Below are 19,961 nucleotides of genomic sequence, written 5' to 3' on the forward strand. Positions count from 1 at the left end.
TGAATTATAACTTGTATAGTTGTTTGTTTAAAATAGTCCCAAATATGGTATTTTCATTTGAAATATAAGTGAGTACCAAAAATAAATATCTTCTAATTTTGAGCAGGCAGGGAACTCTGCTACCTAAAGGTCTGGGTCCTGGGAGGGAGGCGGCCTTGTTCGGTACGTGCCCACCCATTTCATAAAACCGGAAGACAAGCTGCCCGATACCAGTCTGGGTAACATGTAAACACGACATATCAAGGGAAGGCGTTAATAGGACAGAGAGTATCATCGACAGTTGGACAGAAAACTTCTGTGTTTATTTCTCGGCTTTTCTTCCACTTCGCCGCGAACGAAGCAGTTTTTGGGTTATTTTTGTTTTAGCTCGCTAAGTTAGCCTCTTTGCTAACTTTAACGTCCGTCAGGGTCGTAATTCTCTCACAGCTGGTTTGGTTGCGCAAAAAAGAAGAAGAAGAAGGAAAAAAGGGGGCTAGCGACTCAGCTCGGTTTAAACCTCCGTTAACGTTTCATCATGGGATCCAGGGCGTCCACGTTACTCAGAGAAGAGGAGATTGAAGAAATTAAGAAGGAGACCGGCTGTAAGTAGAGCTCAGGCTAATTCCTGTCATGAAGACTAAACACATCAGCTACTGCACTTACACCATTAAGTACCGTTGCAGTTAACCGGCTCCTTAACGCCTGTTGTTTCCCATGTAAAATCTCCAAATCACGCACTAACAGGAAGTTGCGCTAATAACATAGATTGTGTGACTTAAATTGCTGCAGTAACTGTGTAATTAGTGGTGAGAAGTAACAGTAACCTAATACATTTACTTAAGTACAATTTTTGTTTGTTTGTACTTTATTTGTGTATTTCCATTTTCTGCTATTTTATACTTTATACTCCATTTCAGAGGGTAGTATCTTACTTTTTATTCCCCTACATTTATATGACATACACTGAGCTGTCAGTTTATTAGGTACATCCAGCTAAAACTGATGCAGTCTAATACAGCAGCCCTGCAGTAAACCCTCCTTTATGAAGGTTGTTTTAGACAGGTGTTGATTCAACCTTATGACAAATTTGGAGACTGTAGTTTATGGTATTGATTATACAGAAATATATAAAATAATACAAACACCATATAAACCATATAATGCAATACAGTTCAACAACACCACAACCTGTAACCTCCAAAATGACCATACAGTTGAATCAACACACTCTAATGAGGTAATGTAATGAGGTCCAGTATTTAGGTGAAAGGTTATTTTGCCTGAAGCAGTGTAAATCTTTTATTTTCTGGTCATTTGGTAGAAAGATTTATGCCTGTTTGGTGTTTTACCCACAGTCTCCCACAGTCAAATAACTCGCCTGTACAGCCGCTTCACCAGTCTGGATAAAGGTGAAAACGGCACCCTCAGGTAAGCAGTAACATAACCACCGCTGTGTAAATAAACCCATTAAACACCAGTCAGGAGATGTGGCTGATTAGTTTGGTTCCCTTACCCACCAATATGGCAGGTAATGAGCACTGACTCACAGGACATTTTCTATTACGAAGGTCAGATTGGTTCGTTAAGTGAGAAGTGATTGAATTTTCAAAAGCCTCGTTTTGGTGCGTACTGATCCAAAGAGTCTGCTTTGCAGTGCTAGACCTATTATTAGAAAGACATTAGGAAATTATCTTTCCTGCTTTCAATGTGTTTTTTCCCCCTTCACGTCCTTCATTCTCAAATGAGTTTCACATCGAGTCTTAACGAACTCAGTGTTCAGTGAAACCTCAGTGTTTGATTAACTTCTAGTTAACTCTTCTCATAATCTGGGCAGAACAAGCAATAGGTGAAGAAATGAGTAATCATTAAAGTTGCTAAAACACACAGCCCTTCGATCTGGAGAAGAGGATTCATTTGCAGATCAGTCTCCTGGGGACAGAATTTATAGAAATAAAAAAATCTCTACAGTTTCGTGGAACTCATAATTTTGAAATATGTCGTGTTTACACATAATAAAGTTCTTGGCTACACATGTTCTTGCTCCAGTGCTTTCGGTCACAGCACACAGACAGGAACAGCCTCATTTATGACCAAGGTGACTTTCTTAGCATCCATTAGTTGCCACAACAATGAGATTTAACATATATACATCAGCAGAATAACTTCCCGTCCTGCTGATGGAGCAAGAACCTTGATATTTCTTCCCAGCCACTATTTTCATGATCAAAATGATATATTTCCCATCTTTTCTTTCTCCTTTCATCTTTTCCTGTCTGATTTTAATTCATAATGAAGACACGGCCTGTATCAGATCTGTTTAAAGGTGATGATGACAGACTAAGATCTGTGGGAAATTGTACATTTTTAAAGACAGTTTCTTTATTTTGACATCCTGTCTTAAAAGATGTTATGTTAAATTTTCACTCTGATTATATCTCCTGATGTCTGCAGCCGAGAAGATTTCCAGAGGATCCCAGAGTTGGCCATTAATCCTTTGGGAGACAGAATCATCAATGCCTTCTTCCCTGAGGGGTGAGTTGTCCCTGTTATTGGCCTGTGGTCTTTGACAGATCTTGTTTTGCGCAGGTTGTGTTTGAGTCACAGCCACCACAAAGCTGAACCAGACCATCAAGCTTTTCCGTTGTGGCTGCTTGACTCAAGACTCGAGACGCTCAGTCTTTTCTGCCAGTTCTGTGTAGAAAAAAGTAAAAATCAGCGTGGGTTTTTGTGCACCGCAGGTTCTGTATGTATATTTGGCAGTTGTTTGGCTGTTTTATCAGTCTGGAAGCTGAAAACCAGATGTTTGCAGATGTATCATTAAAATCCCAAAAAGTCAGATGTGTAGGCGTTGTAATTTTAGCCATGGCTTTTAATGGTTTCAGATGTGTTCTTGTTGCTCTGGTTTTGGCCTGTTTGCTTCAGAGGAACTCGAGAATAGAGGTGGAGAGTGTTTGACTTGGTAAAATGGTGTTGGCTTACGACTAGTTGGACTTTTCATTGTGTTTTCCCACACAGCTAATGTTTACTTCGAGCAGAATGGTAACCTGAGCCAACACAAAAGAATCTGTGATACTTTATTTTGTGTCTGTTTCCAAATCCAGAAAGTTAAATTAAATTCTCCACCTCGTGTCTTTCTGTTTGTCTGTGGTTTTCAGAGAGGACCAGGTGAACTTCAGGGGCTTCATGCGGACCTTGGCTCACTTCAGACCAATTGAGGACAATGAGAAGAACAAGAACGCGACAGCCAGCGAGCCGCTCAACAGCAGGACAAACAAACTGCTCTGTGAGTGTAGAGCTCGCTCACACGGGCGTGTCCGGGTGGAGCTGGTGACCAGTACCGTGAACATTCAGGGGATTTCACCATGTGGGATTACTATGTCTCTTATGACTGACATATTTTTTTATTTTCCCAGTCGCTTTCCGTCTGTATGACCTGGACAGAGATGACAAAATCTCTCGGGATGAGCTGCTGCAGGTGAGTGGGACGGGTTTGTCATGTAAATAAGACGCTGAGTCACGGCACAGTTTGTTGAAACGGCTCCTTCACAAAATAAGTAAACCAGCAAGATCTGTTGTGCAATATGTATTTCAAAGTGCTGCGCAGAGAGAAGGATTACCATGTCAATGACAAGACTTTGCCCTTGTGCTGATAATGATGTGATATCTCTCCTTAACCACAGGTAGATTTTCCCCAGACAGTCTAATATCCTGTATTTTGTCTTCCTCTGTGCTGCCTTCGTGTTATTTGTTGTCCCTCTGTGAAGCCATCTCGGTTTCAGTGACATTGTGTGACCTGTAATTGCTATAAGCTCGGGGTTAAATGACTCAGACAGATCTCTTGTTTTGTGCAAAACATTTCTGTGTCGCCCGCTTCGTGTGATGCACGAGCCCGAGAGACTCCAAGCATGCGACTCAAAGTGTAATGTTTGTTTGCCTGTTTTTCTGGAAATATGTTTTCGCTGTTATTTATCATGTAATTCCCACTGTAAAGCATGGCTGCTTGCCATTTAAAAGAAAAACCTACAAATTATCTTGTGCAGAGTTTAAGTACCTGTGGTATTAACATTGTTTTCAAAACAGTTCAGCATCTTGTTTGGGCAAACATCATGACGCGTTCTGAATCTTTACACCATTAAAGGGACTTTTTCTTGGCTCTCTCCAGGTCTTGAGGATGATGGTTGGTGTGAACATTTCAGATGAACAGCTCGGCAGCATTGCTGATAGGACCATCCAGGAGGCTGACACGAACGGAGATAACTCCATTTCCTTCAATGAATTCATCAAGGCAAGTTTTGTGTTCAGAGGGAATCTGTCACTTTACATACAGCTCTCATGTGTACTTACGTACGCTACTGTGTTCTGTTCGTACTAAACTAGGGACTTCAAAACAAATGCTAAGTGAAGTGGGCTTCAAATGTCTGACCATGTGCCACGACCATGAGTACATACTGTACATTTTTGTCATTGGAGGCCTCGGTGGGATTCAAACTAGAGACCACAGAAATGAAAACTGAGACCACTGTATATTCCCCACAGGACACTTTACACTGTACAGGCTGGTTTTACACGTGTCCTTGTTCAGTCACTATGAGAGCAAGATGAATTCTCTCATGTTTTGAGTTAATATTTACCAAATACATTGTTTCTGGCTGTGACATTGCCACACTGTGCCTGTTGAACGTTACAGGACCACAACATCAAACTGTAGTAGTAGCTAAACTTGTTCTGTTCTGTTTCTCTCAGGTCTTGGAGAAGGTGGATGTGGAACAGAAAATGAGCATCCGGTTCCTGCACTAAGTTTCTTTTTCTTCTTCTTTTTTTTATTTTGAGTGGAGCTTCAACAAGTCAGTTGATGTCAGGACGCAACCTCATCCAGCTTCTCAGCAGGCTGCTGTGGCCCACACACCAAGTACACACTGTCAGACCAAGCATTACGTAGATAATGTCATAGATCTTGAGTTTCTACCTTTGCACTGCTCTGTAAACAAAGGGAAAAGTTGTGTGCCTTGGGTTGTTTTATGCAATGTCGCTATGTATTTCCAAGTAACATTATTTATTAGAAAACTTGTAGAGAGTCACAGTTGGTGCCACTGCTGTTCCACTTTTCACATAAATATGATTTATAGTACAGTATGGTAAAGCTTTTCACTCATACTGTTCCATGCATATTTAGCACATGCTGCTGTGTCTTTGTCTGTACAAATATGCAATAGTTCAAAGCGAAACTTGTAAGATGTGTGATGCCACTTCAAAACAGACAGTGTTTTTAATGCTAACATGATCTTATGACTCCTTTTCTTTGACTTGTGGCAGAGCAAGTCAGACCAGCCAGCCCTAAATTTGTCCCTTGAAGCAAAGCAGGACCTTACTCACTGAAGTGCCATGGTTTTGGTTCTCCTTTGTGAGTTATTATCTCAACAGTAAACAGGAACCAATGGCCATGTTTGTGTTTTGTTTTTCGCATGGGTTAACCTAGCTACTTCCAGTTGATTGTAATTACCTATTTCAATTGTTGGACTAAAACCAAAGCAAGTTTGACCTTCTTTCAAAGGCGGTAACCCCCTGAGGCCTGTTGGAACATCACTGAGTCATTGTGTTTATAATATTGTATTTTAAGAACTGGTTATTCATTTACAACTAAAACTGTGGTGTTTAGAAGGAACATTTCACACAAAATGCTGCCATCTCTTTGGCTAGCATGTAAGTCTTCCCTTGCACCTGTTCTGAGAGGTAAAAATGGTACGTTTGCAAAACGGTATAAGGATTTAACTGCCACTGTGGCCTGCTTTAAAAAGTTTTCCCCCCTGAATGAGAAATAAAGCCCTGGCTAACAGTGTCAGGCCCTGTGGTGGAAATTGGGCTGTGGAACGGTTAGTTTGTAGACTTAGACCAGGTAAACTCACAATAACGTGCTATGCCTCTGTCTATATGATCAGTCTTGCTGTGGCAAAGAAAAAATGTGTTTGTTTTATGCACTGATCGACATTTGTTGTGCATTTCCTTTTGCCATTGACTACTTCCATCTGATAAAAGAGAATCAAATGCGTTAATATATATTTTCTGTACAGGCTAGTCTACATGAATTGGAGTGGAAATGTCTGACCCTTTAATCTTTAATGTGAATTTGTTAAATCATTACAAGAACACCCTCCAGCAGGAAAGTGAGTGCAGGAAATTAAGCTCAACCATTTTGTCAATCATTATGTGATTATCAATCAGATATGATTCATATGTAATGTGATGTTGGTCTAGGTATTATCAAAGTGATTCATGAATTTGATTTGAATAAAATAAGTGCCATGCTTTCTTTGTGTCTTTTATTGGGAGGTTATTGTAGTTTGGTGAGGGCCTGTGTTTTTTTTTATCTTTTATTTTTTGAATGTTGTACTATTGTATCCAGATTTATTAAGTTGATAGTATAAATTAACATGAGGTCCAAGTCAGAGGGTTAAACTAAAATCTGTCATTTTTATTGTGGATTTGAGAAATCCAGCTTGAAAAAATAAAGACTCAATATATAACAAATGTGAACCAATGCCAATATTTACCAATTAAACCAGCACTATCATATTGTAGTAAGTTTTTCAATATTCTACCTTCAGTCCCACAGATTTTATTCACCCATGTGTTAGTGAAGTTCTGCAGCTGTTAAATAGTGAATTTAGCAAAATAAGACACTAAATGAAAAACAAAGTTATTAAATGTGATTGAATTAGATTAGGGCTTCAATTAACAGTTATTTCCATTAATTGATATGTTTGTCCATAGTAATTAGGTAAATGATTAATTTAGTCAGTAAATCAATAAGTAAATCAGAAATGTAGACAAATAGCCTAACATGTCTGCTTTTAAATAATGATAAATGTATATTTAATTTTATGTTGAGCAACTACTCAGTTAATTGTTCATTCAGCACTAATTTGGAGCAGATAGCACCACCTAGCATAAAACCGACAGAGCTCTTTAGCTTACTTTTTCACACATAATTTAATGTTTTGATACTTTAATACATGTTAGTGTTAGTTTCTATATATTTTTACTTAAATTTTCCCCCTTTTACTTAAAATAGATTTATTATTTCGTTTTTTTTTTTGTTGATTCTTGTCTTGCTTGAGTTCTGTTGGCAGTTAGTTAGTTTGCTTGATGACCGTTGGGAGAAAAGAAGAAGTACTTCCGGGGGCGGGCGTTAACTTTGATTGACAGGTCTCCGGCACAATCGCGCTGTTCCGCTGGCTCGTAGTAGCAGAGCGAAAATGGCGTAGAGCGGAGGGTGTGCGGAGAAGGGGACGAGGGGACCTTCTTCTCTCCTCTCCGGCGTGTAGAGGGAGGGAGGGAGGGAGGGAGGGGGAGGCGGGGGAGAGAAGGCCCCCGGAGGTTTTCGGTTTATTGTTTTTTTAAATGTGTCGTCACCCGGTGCGGTCCCTCTGCACAGATAAACCCGGCATACGTCCACTTCAGGGGACCTAAATGTGTCACTGTGGAGGAAGAACCCCCCCCGGCTTTTGTTTACCATTGTGTGCAGCTGCAGCTCAGACCACAGCCGAAATATCTCTGCACCATTTCGGACCAACTCACACCAAGGTCAGTGTGCTTTGTACTTAGCAGCTTTAACTTAAACGTTTTTCTCATTTAGGAAATTGCCACGGGAGTTTAAAGGCTGAACGCATCCAGAAATGTAATATGTATTCTGCTATTTCAGTTATTTTTGGTCAGTAAAGTCTGTATCTCCAAAGCAAGACAACTCTCTCCCTTAGCTGGAAGTCAAAGCATCATACACCTGAATTTATTATGTCACTGGGTTACACCGTGTTTATGTGCATGTCTCCATATTCCAGTTAAATCATAAAGAGCTCTGTCATATTGTGAGGAGTTATTTGCATGAATGTGCATCCACAGAACAAAGTCCAGGGTTTGTCTCAGGCAGCGATGAAACCAGAACAGAAAATTGAAATGAATCATTTTGATAATTGATTTGTTGCTGAAGTCATTTTTCAAACTAAACCTTCCCCAGCTCTCCACTGTAAATATTTGCTGTTTTATATCACTGTATATTTATTATCTTTGGGTTTGGGATTGTTGGTTGGTCATAAGGAGACATTTGAAGACGTCACCTTGGGCTTCAGGAAATTGCAAGATGTTTTCTGACACTTTATAGACCAAAGGTTTAATCAGTTAATTGAAGAAAATAATAGGGAGATGTGTTTATAACGTAGCCTAGTCCCTCAGTTGCTCAGCTGTAGATGAGACAACTTCAAATTTACAGATTAAAACAGAACAGTAGAGTAAAATACAAATAATGTGCATTTTTAATTCTAGGAAGGGTTTCCCAGTGAATGCAGTTGGGAAACCAGATGAAGCCCAGACTGGAGGAACATTTCCCTTCAGATCAACCTGAGCACCATTGATGGATCACTCCCACCACCACCCAGACCTGTGGAGGTAAAGAACAAGGAGTCAGTGGGAAGATGACCTCTTTTGGGGTTTTGGGACTCGGGCGCCCTCCTTCCTGCTGTTGCTGGGACACTGGCCCTCTCTCCTCCACAGCATCCCCTCTCGGCCTGGCCTGTTTCTGCAGCTTGATCGTCGGTGAGGACAACATCCAAGATTTCGGGCTGGTCTGACTTCCACCACACACAATCTGACTATGTCTACATGTAGCCTGACGCTGGCTGAAAAGCCATGGAGTTTCTGCACTGGCTGTATGTGTCTGAAAGTCTCCATGTTTTGGGCCTTTTCAGTCAGATTGGGGTTGTATTCTTTTCAGGCTGCATGTAAATGTAGTAGCTAAAAAAAAATCCCCACTTTCGCTGTAAGAAGATCAAAGCAGTTTGATAATGAACAAACTAAGTGCTCCTGGTTTCTGGGAAGAAAGTAAAGACACAAGATACTGTAGCAAAGATCAAGGCTTGTGATTGAATTAGACTCGTAGGGTGTGTTTTTGTTTTTTTGTTCTTTTGCACTACCTCATTGTCATAACAAGTCCAACAGGAGTGAAAGGGAGTGCGATCAGTACAAGTAGCTAAATGGTTGTCAAGCGCCACAGCAGTTTTATATATATATATATATATATATATAGTTCCTGGATGAATTTGGTTTTAGTCGTAGAGGATTAGTTAGTGAGGGTGTCAACAGGTGAATAGGAGAAGACCAAGCAGCCCACAAGCACAGGATGCACACCGCCATTTACTTTCAGTTCAGCCATTTTGGGAAAAAACACTGTCTCACTCAAACTATGGTCTCCTGTGCATCTGTTCTAAAGGAAGGTCACGAGATCGTATTTTTACTCCATGCTCTCATTTTTAGCATTTGGGATTTGTAGTGCTCTCCCTCGTCAAGTCTGCAGGTTTATTCACAAACTGCAGGTAGAGACAGAATTGCAGATATTTCCCTTGTGACTTAACCCCAAAAAATTGGCAATTTATAGTATTTAAAGTAGGTCTTTTATTATGAAAATCTAGTCCAGTTTCCCTCCCGTAGAATACTCTTCATTAAGGTTTTTGTCTTTTCCCCCTTTAACATCCTAATGCGTATATTCTTATTTTATCCTTTTCTTGCTTTAACACGTTCTCATTTTGTTGTTTCCCCTTTAACATTAGCTCTCATTAGTTCATGTTTTGAAATCATATTAGTGATATATCAAGATCATTTTAACACGATTGCAGAAGAGACAGAATTGAATTTGATTCCTTTTGTTTCATGAACCATGAGACAAAATCATCCAGAAATGAAGAGAAAACACCACGTTTTGTCTCTAATCTGCTGTTTCGATGTGTCCAGTAAACTGAGCTGAAATAGCAGCTTTAATTCACCATGTATTTGTCCTTATCTGAGGGAAACCCTGGTATCATTTTTTCCACCTTTCTTTGTTCATTTTTACATGATTTATACAAAAAAAAATCAAATTTTCCGGGATTTGTGCAATATTTGATCTTAACTGTCATGTTGTTGACCAAACTGTATATTGTATAAACAAGTGACAAGTTGTTTGAAAGCAACAAAATCACCAATGTCTTCCATTAAGATATGTATAGACTCGTGCATTAGCTTATTTAGCGGGACTGTGGTGCCAACATTATAGTAGCCATGCATGACCAGTAGTGATGCTTGCTTCATGAAGAATAATGAAACCGACTTCTAGACTAAGCTGGAGCTCGAAACCGTGGAATCCATTTCAGTCAAATTAAAGGGTGGTAGACTGACGTACTAAACCTTTAACTCCACCACATCTAGAGACAGCTGTGCCCTCAAATCTTAGACTAATGCAAGATCTCCTCCTTTACTCCACGTCTAGGTCGTGTAATGAAAACATTAACTGAAGTGTGACACGATCAGGATATGCAGTTATAAAGTATTGATTTACATAGGCGTATATTCTCAGTATAAGTTAGTGCTTTCTAACAGACCTGCTGTAGGTTCTTAAGATTCTTATCTTTAAAATAAAAAAAGCTGAAGAGATATTCTAAAATGTGCTCATGCACTCTCAAGCATCCAAAGAGTTAGGTAGAGAAGAGACATCCAAGAGGCTCCCAGGAGACAAGTCTCAAACGTGACAACGATAGAAACCTTCAGAGAAACGCTATATTATTAAGAGTGTAATTAATCCTAGATTTGGATCTGATTGGTAGAGATCCAACGTGGTGTTTTAGTCCTAGAATTAAGATCTCACCATGACATTGTATTGTACATAATACCTCATAGTTTTGGGATTCAGAGCGTTATATTTCAATCCATAAAATTGTATTTGATTAGTTTTAGAAGCAATAACCTACTATAATGCATGAGTTTAGTGCCAGGGTGTACGTGTTAAAAGGACCCCCCCCCCCCTCTCTCTCTTTTATGCCTATGGTAGCTGTTCATCCATTGGTCACTTTTTTGGGGAGTGGTATAATATTTGGTTTTAAAATGGTTTTAAAATACAGTATCACTTCTGAAGGTTTGGGAAACGTCCTGCAGAACAAGGTGTGAGGACTTCTGTAGCATAACGGTATTACACTGACAAATTTAACTAAATACTTCTATTTTTCAGAGACTATTTTCCCTGCCTCCTGTTCTTTCAGCACAAAAACAATAATCTAAACCGATCAGTACATGAGAGATGCTTTACATTTTAACACTTGTAGCATTTTACATCCACTGAACCCTTCCTTTAGAAACAGGCTTTCAGTAACTCTGTGGCTGCAAAGTACTTACTGAACGAACTTGACACTTGTTTGAAAAGCACTTTCTCTCTATGTACTGACTTGCACCATCATCATCATCATCGTCATCATCATCACCACCATCATTCTGTCTTGAATAATGTGTTCTAAAAACCCTGTAATGCTCTTTGTGGGGATTTATAATCACAGTTTATAAGCAAATAGGCGTCTAGCAACATGAATATATGGGTTTAAAAAATATGCATGACTTAGCAGAATAATGAATGATTTGTATTGCATGCAATAATCCAACTTTGTAATGTGAATGGGTGTAATTAGGATATTGAAATGTTCATATCAGATGTTCTGTGACAAGGTGACAACTTGGGGACGGTTGATTGACACGACAACAAGCATGTTGAAGTAGCTTTGATCATCAGTTGTGGTTTTTACAGACTAAACAGCACCAAAAGAAGAAGTAGTGGAGAGCAGTTTGAAGTGTTTCTGCTCTCACTGTCTGTTGTGTCAAACATGGCCCTGGCAGAACTGCCACAGTGCAGCTGAAAAACACTGACCAACCTTTGTTCCGCATGAAAAAAAAAAAAAAGAAAACACAAAAGCCTAGGTAAGAAGATTAATGACATTACTTTGTTAATCAACTTTTCCACTGAGGAAGTGGACTGTGTAGAAACTATGCACTCCAGACGGGGGAAGTGGGCATGCTTATTATGTGTGAGCCTCTTGTCTGGTTTTGTATTAACTAAAAAAAAAAATGAATCTGTATCAGAAATTCAGCAATAAAATGCAGCATGGTGCCAATTGGACGGCTGGGTGTTGATGTTTACTTACAGTTTGGGTGGAGTAACGGAGAGAACAACATGATGCACGTTACAACAACCCTGTGAGGCTGGGACGCCTGTTACATGCCAGAAAACAATGTTAGTGAATCACATACATTATTCCTACATCCTTAACACGAGGGTGGAGACAGAAACTGTCTGAGAGTCAGCAAAGATGTCTTTATGCTAGGGTTAGGGCTGCGCTAACACTAGCCTGGCTCTTATCTCAGTCCAAAAACTACAAGCCAGAATCCTTTAAAAACAGATTAGTGAGGCAGCTGCAGGGACATAAACAGACACATCAATGCCTGCATCACCAAAAACCCTTTAATGAAAACATAAAAAAACATTACAACATAAAACACAAACGCTACAGGAGGCAGCGGACTGAAGAGCACATGGTCCCGCGGGACAAGGGACAGTCTAGACTACTTGTCCAGTTCACTGGTTTCACTCCTGTCCGACAGTCTGCTCCTAACGTGTGAAATCCGACCCAACTGAGCTTCAAACTGCTGTTTCACCTGCCGTCGAAAGGGAAGAACAAATTAGTTTTTTCATTAAAAAGCTTTTGTTTTTGTTTTTTTCCAGTCACATTCATCCTTCCTTCCTGGAAGTTTATACACTGTCGCTCTTTGTCCCGTTAAACTTTGCAAAATCATGGCAACTGGATTTGCTGGAATGTCGAGTCTGACGTGTTTTGGCCTCAGATCTCTGGCGCCACCCACCTGTCATTCTTTCAAACTTCATTATCTATTCATAGATAATATGTACAATTTTTGAATTAGCGTTATAAAAATGTCCAGAGTGTGCAGAGTTAATTAACCTAGAACAAGTCAGTGTGTCACTACAGTACTGACAGAAGAACAAACTGAGCTGTTGCATTTGTACATGCAGGAATTAAACACGTCAGAATAAACACAACATTAGATTTTGTTGTCTCACCTCACTCATCTTTTCGCTGAGAGGCTTCATATCGAATGTGAGTGTGGACGCTTTCACCATTGAGCTGCTGTTGAGGATGTAACTGCACAGAGAAAGAAGAAGAAAAGAGAATTTAAAGGATCAATTAATATAGACGACAGTGATTTTATACTAGTATGAAAGAAAGCAAAAAGCAAAAAGAAATGTGTTTCATCTCTAACCTGAGCTTTAAAAAAATCCATTAATTTAATGGATAAACACTCACAAGGCACCTGTTTGTTTTTCGCCTCTCCAGACAGCAGTGACCTGGACACAAAAAGCCAATATGGTTGTGTGCTCAGCAGAAGCGGCAGGACTTACCAACTGATGTTTGCTTTGTAGAGGAGGAAGAGGGAGCGAGTCACGTCCAAACGTGGCGGAGCTGAGTGAATAACTCGGCCCACAGCAGAGCGGCAGCCGCAGCATTTTACAGAACTGTAGATGCTGAAAATAAACAAGAGCAGTGACAACAAATACAAACCTTTCAGTCACCAGCCGACAACAAACTGACTAAGAACATGGTCCTCGATGACAGTCAGTAACCTGTGGGCGCCGGTGAAGGACACAGGTTTGCATGTGACAACAGATCCATACACCCACAGACTCATAAAAACACGTTTTGTGAGGGTGTCAAAAACAAACACACAATTGCTGCTTTCACTCACCAATCAGCCATTACCCCTGTATGCCCTGACTCCATTGCATCACTGATGACCACATCATTGGTTACTCCTGGAGGGAGACAAGCACAACGTCAACATGTGTGCACATGTATACCTATTGTAGTATTATATATATATATATATATATATATATATATATATCACAATGAATTATTGTAAGACTAGCATACAAAATGTGTAAATCTCAAAATTGCCTGAATGTTGAAATCACCAAATCATTAAAAAGGCACTAATAGCAGTTTTTGTGATTAATAATGAGCAGTAGTTTTGCAAAACACAAACTAAACAACATGCTGTCAATACAAAAAGACATTTATAAAGCTTTCAAATGCAACATTAAGTCTTGCTCAGTTGTCATGGAGACCACTAAGTGTTAGAAATCATGTGTAATCTCCATAGCAACCAACTAACTAAATGAGCTGCATCATTTAGGCAGACCATGAGATGTGGTGGAAAGGTCCAGAAAAAGCTCATAGGTGGATATTGAGCTGAGATTTTGTCCAAACACATTAATCTGTTGTATGAAATGACACTTTTCTTTATTTTCTTAATTTCCAAAATGTCACAATTAACTGTTTTAATGTGTTTCGTGACGTGTTCAGTCGCCGTAAGGTCAAAAGTCACTACACAAACAGTCGGGACACACACAGCAGGTGACATTACCAACACGAGCGTTATTCTCAATATCTAAAACACGCAAACAATTCTTGTATTACTTCCTGAGTCGGCAATAAGAGATGAAGTGAACTTACTTAGACACATAATAGAGTCCATACATTTAATCTCCCCACAGACGCTGAAGGAGTCCCCGAGGACGGTGTTACAGCGCGCGCAGTGGAGAGTCACCTGTTCCTCGTGCCGTGCCTCTGTGATCAGTTTAAAATCATCGAAACGCTGCATTAAGAGGCTTTCATCATATTCCATGTTGCTGAAGATTTACGGAATCCGACCAGCTGACTGTCCCGCCTGAGAGTTTGAACTCTGGACCAGAAAGCAGGAAGTATATTCCTTCTTCTTCTTCTTCTTCACCTCTTTCTGTGATGTTTGCTCGGCGAAACTCTGCCCCCTTCTGGACGTACGTGAGAAATAACACGTACTGCTAAAGAACATTTGTTGTAAACACTTGACGAAAGATATTGATGTTAATTGCTCTTTTTGTGAAGGACACCCTGAAGATATTTTTAATTTATTCTGGTCTTGCCCCTTTTCCACCAAATTATGGATGGATATTTGTGATTTAATTTCTACTTGCATTTTACCACACTTTTCCTTTTGCTTTGAACATGTATTGTTTGGCTTCATTGACTATCCACCAACAAAAAAAAGGACATTTTTATGTAATTAATATGATCATATATTTGGCAAAATGGCATATCCATAAATGCAGAAACACTGCCCAAAAAAACACTCTTTTCTATTTTTAACAATGAGGTCAAACAATATATAAAAACCATTAATTACTCCACTAATAAGAAAGCTATTAAAACTATTTCCATGTGTGCTCTCTTTGATATATTTTTGTAATACCTCTGTAATATTCTATTTCTTTTATATGTTTGTAACCCCCTGGAGATTATCATTGCACAATTCTTTTGTATTGTTCTGTATTTCTCAATAAACATGTATTGGAAAAAAAAAAACACCATCAAGCAAATTAATATTAATTAACATTTTACCAAAAATAGTGATAAAAAAAAAAGTAATCTTAAGCGTCAAAATGAAATTCAAGCTAAAAACGTTAAGTGACAATGAAAGAAACATTACAAAAGGCATGTTCCCGCTGATTGGCTGTGACGCACATCCGGTCCCGCCCCAGGAGCCAATTGAAAAGCTGCAGCTGCAACTGCTGTGTTTTGAATCAGAGGCGGTTTTAACGGTCCGGCGCCGCAACAGATGAAACTGCGTTAGAGAAGCAAATCGTGTGTTTTGCTGGTTTCTTTTCACTAAACGGACTAAACTAACACATCGAGATGGATTTGGACTCGATGAAATATGCAGAGCTGCGAAGTCTCGCCAAGGAGCTCGGAGTTAAAGCAAACATGAAGGTAATGGAGCTGCACTTTTTAAATGAACTTACCAGTAGTTAGCATGTTTTTCTGAGCGGTAGCGGGTTTGGGCGTGTACTGTAAGCTAATGTTTACACGTGTTTGTATTTGGGAAGAATTCACTCGACTAAACTAGCATTTCTGTGTTAAACAGGCTGATAAGCTCCTGAAAATGATCAAGCAGCATTACCAACAGGAAAAGAACAAGGCGGAAGAGCAGGTAACTCACTCCTGGTCCGTGGTATTGTTTTGTTGTGGGATCAGTCTCGAGCAACGGGTTGTTTTTTTTTAAGTGAACGTCTTTCTTGTTTTACAGGGGAATAATGAGGGTGAAACTGCTGTTCAAGAAGATGAAAACGCAGGACGAAGCAGTGATCAGGAAAATAAAGATTCAACTCGCAGGGAAGAAGTTTCCAGGACCGATGTGTTTGTGAACAGACGTCGAGGCAAAGGAAACAACATCAAGAGGAAAATCTCTGATACTGCGATAGAGGCTGAGTTACCTCCAAGTGCTGCAGAGGTATTACACACCACAATGATCCCAACACAAATACATGGTAGTAACAGAACTAAACGACATCTAACAAGCACCTTTTTTTAATATGGAAATGATTGTATCTTAGCGCACGTTTCTGTGCATGTGCACCGCCACATCTGGTTGGTAGAAATATCCACAGCTGGTCCTATAGGATCCCTGTTGAAAGAGTCGCTGTGTTGCAGCATCAATTCCTCGTATTCAGGAGGATTGGAGACTTAAACGACTGTTGTTCCTTTCAGGGCGACACTGAAGTGGCTGCATCTGCATCAACCAGGGGCGCAAAGAAGAGAAAAGTGTCTTCTGTCAAAGATGCTTATGATACTGAGCTTCCTGAGCAGCAGCAGGAGGCTGACATCAGGGATGAAGCACCTGTGAAAGGTGATGCAGGTTAGTGTCATTGTTGGGGAAAGAGCAGGCAAACTTTGAGCTGTTTGTTTCTACTGCTGAATAGCCTGTTCCCTCTAGAGCTAAATCCTAAAGGAGTTTTAAATCGAAAAAACAACTGGACTTGATTATTTGTCTGGGAAGACGTTTCACCTCTCATCCAAAAGGCTTCATCAGTTCATGTACGCATCTGACCAGGCTGGGACTGGTCCTACTTTCTGGTGTGGAGACCCAGGTATTTAACCTCTTGTGGGCGTTCACAAGGCTGATGATGAAACGTCTTCCCAGACAAATAATCAAGTCCAGTTGTTTTTTCGATTTAAAACTCCTTTAGGATACTATGACCTGGACAAATGAGAATATGCTCAGGCTCTAGAGCTAAATATAATGCTTCACAGATTCTTCACTTTAACACAAAATTATGATCATTTATGTTTTAATTTCACACAAATTTTAAATGTGTCCAGAAAAAGCGGGAAAAGTGGCCAAAGCTGGTAAAATCCCTCATCACCAAGGACTCCAGCAGAAGAGAAAGTTGTTGAAGCCCGTCACCCCTAGTAAGTTCTCCATTCAGTCTCCTCCTGAGACGCCACATAACAGTCAGGATGTGCTTTTCTATTTAAATCTCTTTAAATATCTTTTTTGTAAATTCTGTTTTTGTTTTTTTAGACTTCAAAAAACTCCACGAGGCTCATTTTAACAAGATGGAGTCCATTGACACGTATGTCCAGCGGAAGAACAAGCAGATAGAGACCTTCAGAAATTCAGTTAAAGAAGTGAAGGTACTCAGAAGCTTCTGTACCGTCTGCATTCAGAAAACTTTAAATTTAAACTTTATGTGAACTTGTTTTTGTTATCTTCCATCCATCTTCTTTTTCAGATGCTTTCAGACAAAACTAAACAGCAGCAGGTTGACGGCAAAACCCAAGTGAGTATCATCACCTGTTTTATTTTGTTGAGAACAAAAATGATCTCAAATGCTTCCAGCAATTTTCAGCCCTGGAGAATCAAGGTAATGGTCCGTTTGATTTGGTTGTGTGTCAGTGGCGTCACATCCCCTTCACACGTGCGTGAGCGCCGTGGTTGTCTTCCAGAACCAGACTGAAAATGGAGCCTTTATCCAGTTTTAAGCCACATTTTATACTTTGGTCGTTTTTAGCTTTATTTTAACAGGGTGAAGGATTTTAGACATCAGACCGGCTTCCAACACGTCCTGTGTCTGTTTGAGTCAGAGACTCCAAACGGCAGAATGAGTGTTCAACATCCATCACTACAGCTGCAGTATATCGATTACTTCCAGAGTGCAGTGAAGTTAATGATGAATACGTTTCTATTGTGCAGAAGGTGAATCAGAGCCGTGTCTCCATGTTCAGTCCTGCTCTGGTGAATAAGAGACAAGCTGAAGACAAACGCAGAAACACTTTGTTCCCGGCGAGTAAAGCTCCGCAGAATAAACCTGCTGCGAAGGAAGATGGACTCTTCAGACCGTCTGTCCTTTCCACTCGCAGGATCAATGTCCGGTGAGTTGCCTCCTCCTCCTCAGGCTTCTGCTAGAAGCCAAGTGCTGTTGCATTACAGCTGTTAAATAGCATCTTCAGTGAACAGCTGTTCTTGTTTTGCTGCTGAGTCGGCGAAGTGGCGCTGACGGCCGGTGAAGCTTTATTTACTCTAGTTCATGGAGAACTTGTAGCTTTTTTAACGTTCATGGTCAGTGTGACACTGCAGCAACCTCGTGTGTTTGTGTGCAGCTTCTCAGAAGCCGCTCGTGACAACGAGTATAAGAGATCCTTGGTGAAGACGCCTGCGCGCATGTCTTCCTGTCTGAGCTCCAGCACTCCACAAACACAGGCCTCAGACGCAGTCAAGCCCAACCATGTCAAGACCTCAACTGTCTCTGCCACAAAAACTCCAGGTACCTTTACCTTAAATCCTCAAAGTAACATCTTAATTTAGACGTGCATCACTGCGTAGATTAATTTAGTTAAGGAATTAAAATCTTTCCCTGAATTCCAACAGGGACGTTTGTTTTCACCGGCAACACGAGCTCTTCAACGACTCCTGGAACTCAGAAGCAGAGCTTCGATCTGAAGGCCAGTCTGTCTCGTCCCCTCACCTACAAGCCTCATAAAGGTACAAATGCTTCTCAGTTTCCCTGTTTAACCTGAATATACTGTAGTATCAGACCAGCAGTCCCCTAAGGTTTCTTTTATTTCATTTTTTAAGGTAAACTGAAGCCCTTTGGAGACGCAAACGAAAACACAGCAACAACAGGAAACAAGTCTCTGATCTCCAACTCGCATCAGAAAAATTACAAACAGCACCAAGTCCAAACGAGGTAAGTCTAAAATTAAACTGATCAATAATCAAAACAGTTTTAACTGTCAGAACATCTGTCTCTTACATGTTCCTGTATCTTCCTTCAGGGAGCACAGGAGAACGAGACACATGGAAGACAGGAAGCAGAAGAAGGAGAATGTGCTCGGGGCGAGAAGAGGCCTCGTCATGATGTAGTGATATTACGCTTGTTTGTAGATGTTTGTACAGCTTGTTGTTTTTTGTAAATATTTCGTTGTCTGCAGCTCATTTCTCTCGTATTAGAAAATATTCAAGCTTCTGTAGTATTCAAAATGTAATCTACTGTGCAGTATTTTAAATCTGACACATACATTAATAAAGTGCAGCATGGTGCCAATCGGACGGCTGGGTGTTGATGTTTACTTACAGTTTGGGTGGAGTAACGGAGAGAACAACATGATGCACGTTATCATTTTTGGAATAAGAGCAAGCCTCAGTAACAACCCTGTGAGGCTGGGACGCCTGTTACATGCCAGAAAACAATGTTAGTGAATCACATACATTATTCCTACATCCTTAACACGAGGGTGGAGACAGAAACTGTCAGTCAGCAAAGATGTCTTAATGCAGGGTTAGAGCTGCTGGAGCTGCACCGTGTTCCAAGTTACTATGCAAATTGGATTTAAGTGTCATAAACATTACATTTTTTGTCTTTCAATTAAACTCATGGATAGGATTGTGTCTCAGGGCTCTTTGGATCATTGAAATCAATCTCAGACACCTGTGTTAATTAGTTTGCCAGGTGACACCAATCAAAGGGAAACTACTTAAGAAGGACGTTCCACATTAAACAGGCCACAGGTTTCAAGCAATATGGGAAAGAAACAGGATCTCTGCTGCTGAAAAGCGTCAAATAGTGCAATACCTTGTACAAGGTGTGAAAACATTAGATATATCACGAAAACTTAAGCGTGATCATTGTACTGTGAAGAGATTTGTGGCTGGTTCAGAGCTCAGGCGGGTTCGTGCAGATAAAGGCCCAATGAGGAAGAGTTCTGCCAGACAAATCCTAAAATGCCATTACAAAGCAGCAAACAGGT

The 19,961-nt window shown here is 40.2% G+C and overlaps 3 protein-coding genes and 1 long non-coding RNA gene across 5 annotated transcripts; 3 read left to right on the top strand and 1 right to left on the bottom strand.

The window, feature by feature from the left end:
* Positions 1 to 171: 171 nt before the first annotated feature.
* On the top strand, positions 172 to 6,284 carry chp1 (calcineurin-like EF-hand protein 1). Its single transcript, XM_056394112.1, has 7 exons — positions 172 to 581; positions 1,335 to 1,407; positions 2,431 to 2,511; positions 3,135 to 3,262; positions 3,393 to 3,454; positions 4,142 to 4,264; positions 4,723 to 6,284. Exons 1-7 carry the CDS (start codon positions 515 to 517, stop codon positions 4,774 to 4,776), a joined length of 588 nt encoding a protein of 195 aa, XP_056250087.1. The 5' UTR covers positions 172 to 514; the 3' UTR covers positions 4,777 to 6,284.
* Positions 6,285 to 7,179: 895 nt separating this feature from the next.
* LOC130180246 (uncharacterized) lies at positions 7,180 to 11,941 on the top strand. The gene is made up of 2 exons (XR_008829378.1): positions 7,180 to 7,560; positions 8,296 to 11,941. It is a non-coding gene; the product is annotated as an uncharacterized LOC130180246 (long non-coding RNA).
* A 328-nt stretch (positions 11,942 to 12,269) lies between these two features.
* On the bottom strand, positions 12,270 to 15,162 carry oip5 (opa interacting protein 5). The gene is made up of 5 exons (XM_056393691.1): positions 14,352 to 15,162; positions 13,582 to 13,648; positions 13,238 to 13,360; positions 12,899 to 12,980; positions 12,270 to 12,477 (listed from the first exon to the last, which is right to left on the bottom strand). The coding sequence occupies exons 1-5, from the start codon at positions 14,521 to 14,523 to the stop codon at positions 12,385 to 12,387; spliced, it is 537 nt and encodes a 178-aa protein (XP_056249666.1). The 5' UTR covers positions 14,524 to 15,162; the 3' UTR covers positions 12,270 to 12,384.
* Positions 15,163 to 15,468: 306 nt separating this feature from the next.
* On the top strand, positions 15,469 to 19,263 carry nusap1 (nucleolar and spindle associated protein 1). Of its 2 annotated transcripts, none has more exons than XM_056393562.1 (12): positions 15,469 to 15,644; positions 15,799 to 15,864; positions 15,961 to 16,164; positions 16,422 to 16,569; positions 17,034 to 17,123; positions 17,236 to 17,348; positions 17,447 to 17,494; positions 17,908 to 18,086; positions 18,315 to 18,478; positions 18,583 to 18,696; positions 18,790 to 18,901; positions 18,990 to 19,263. In XM_056393562.1, exons 1-12 carry the CDS (start codon positions 15,570 to 15,572, stop codon positions 19,075 to 19,077), a joined length of 1,401 nt encoding a protein of 466 aa, XP_056249537.1. In that variant the 5' UTR covers positions 15,469 to 15,569; the 3' UTR covers positions 19,078 to 19,263. The 2 variants fall into 2 exon arrangements, with proteins under 2 accessions (XP_056249537.1, XP_056249538.1); XM_056393563.1 differs by having other exon boundaries at positions 16,422 to 16,560.
* The last annotated feature ends 698 nt before the right edge of the window (positions 19,264 to 19,961 follow it).

Source organism: Seriola aureovittata, chromosome 13, assembly GCF_021018895.1.
Source record: "Seriola aureovittata isolate HTS-2021-v1 ecotype China chromosome 13, ASM2101889v1, whole genome shotgun sequence".
NCBI lineage: Eukaryota > Metazoa > Chordata > Actinopteri > Carangiformes > Carangidae > Seriola > Seriola aureovittata.

Excerpts from the sequence above, each read along its gene's own strand:
- chp1 (XM_056394112.1), top strand. The coding sequence starts at position 515 with ATGGGATCCAGGGCGTCCACGTTACTCAGAGAAGAGGAGATTGAAGAA. Across the intron at positions 2,512-3,134 it reads AATGCCTTCTTCCCTGAGGG|AGAGGACCAGGTGAACTTCA; the intron begins GTGAGTTGTCCC and ends TGTGGTTTTCAG. Across the intron at positions 3,263-3,392 it reads CAGGACAAACAAACTGCTCT|TCGCTTTCCGTCTGTATGAC; the intron begins GTGAGTGTAGAG and ends TTATTTTCCCAG.
- nusap1 (XM_056393562.1), top strand. The coding sequence starts at position 15,570 with ATGGATTTGGACTCGATGAAATATGCAGAGCTGCGAAGTCTCGCCAAG. Across the intron at positions 15,645-15,798 it reads GAGTTAAAGCAAACATGAAG|GCTGATAAGCTCCTGAAAAT; the intron begins GTAATGGAGCTG and ends TGTGTTAAACAG. Across the intron at positions 17,349-17,446 it reads ATTCAGTTAAAGAAGTGAAG|ATGCTTTCAGACAAAACTAA; the intron begins GTACTCAGAAGC and ends CTTCTTTTTCAG.
- oip5 (XM_056393691.1), bottom strand. The coding sequence starts at position 14,523 with ATGGAATATGATGAAAGCCTCTTAATGCAGCGTTTCGATGATTTTAAA. Across the intron at positions 13,649-14,351 it reads GGACTCTATTATGTGTCTAA|GAGTAACCAATGATGTGGTC; the intron begins GTAAGTTCACTT and ends GTCTCCCTCCAG. Across the intron at positions 13,361-13,581 it reads ACAGGGGTAATGGCTGATTG|CATCTACAGTTCTGTAAAAT; the intron begins GTGAGTGAAAGC and ends GTTTATTTTCAG.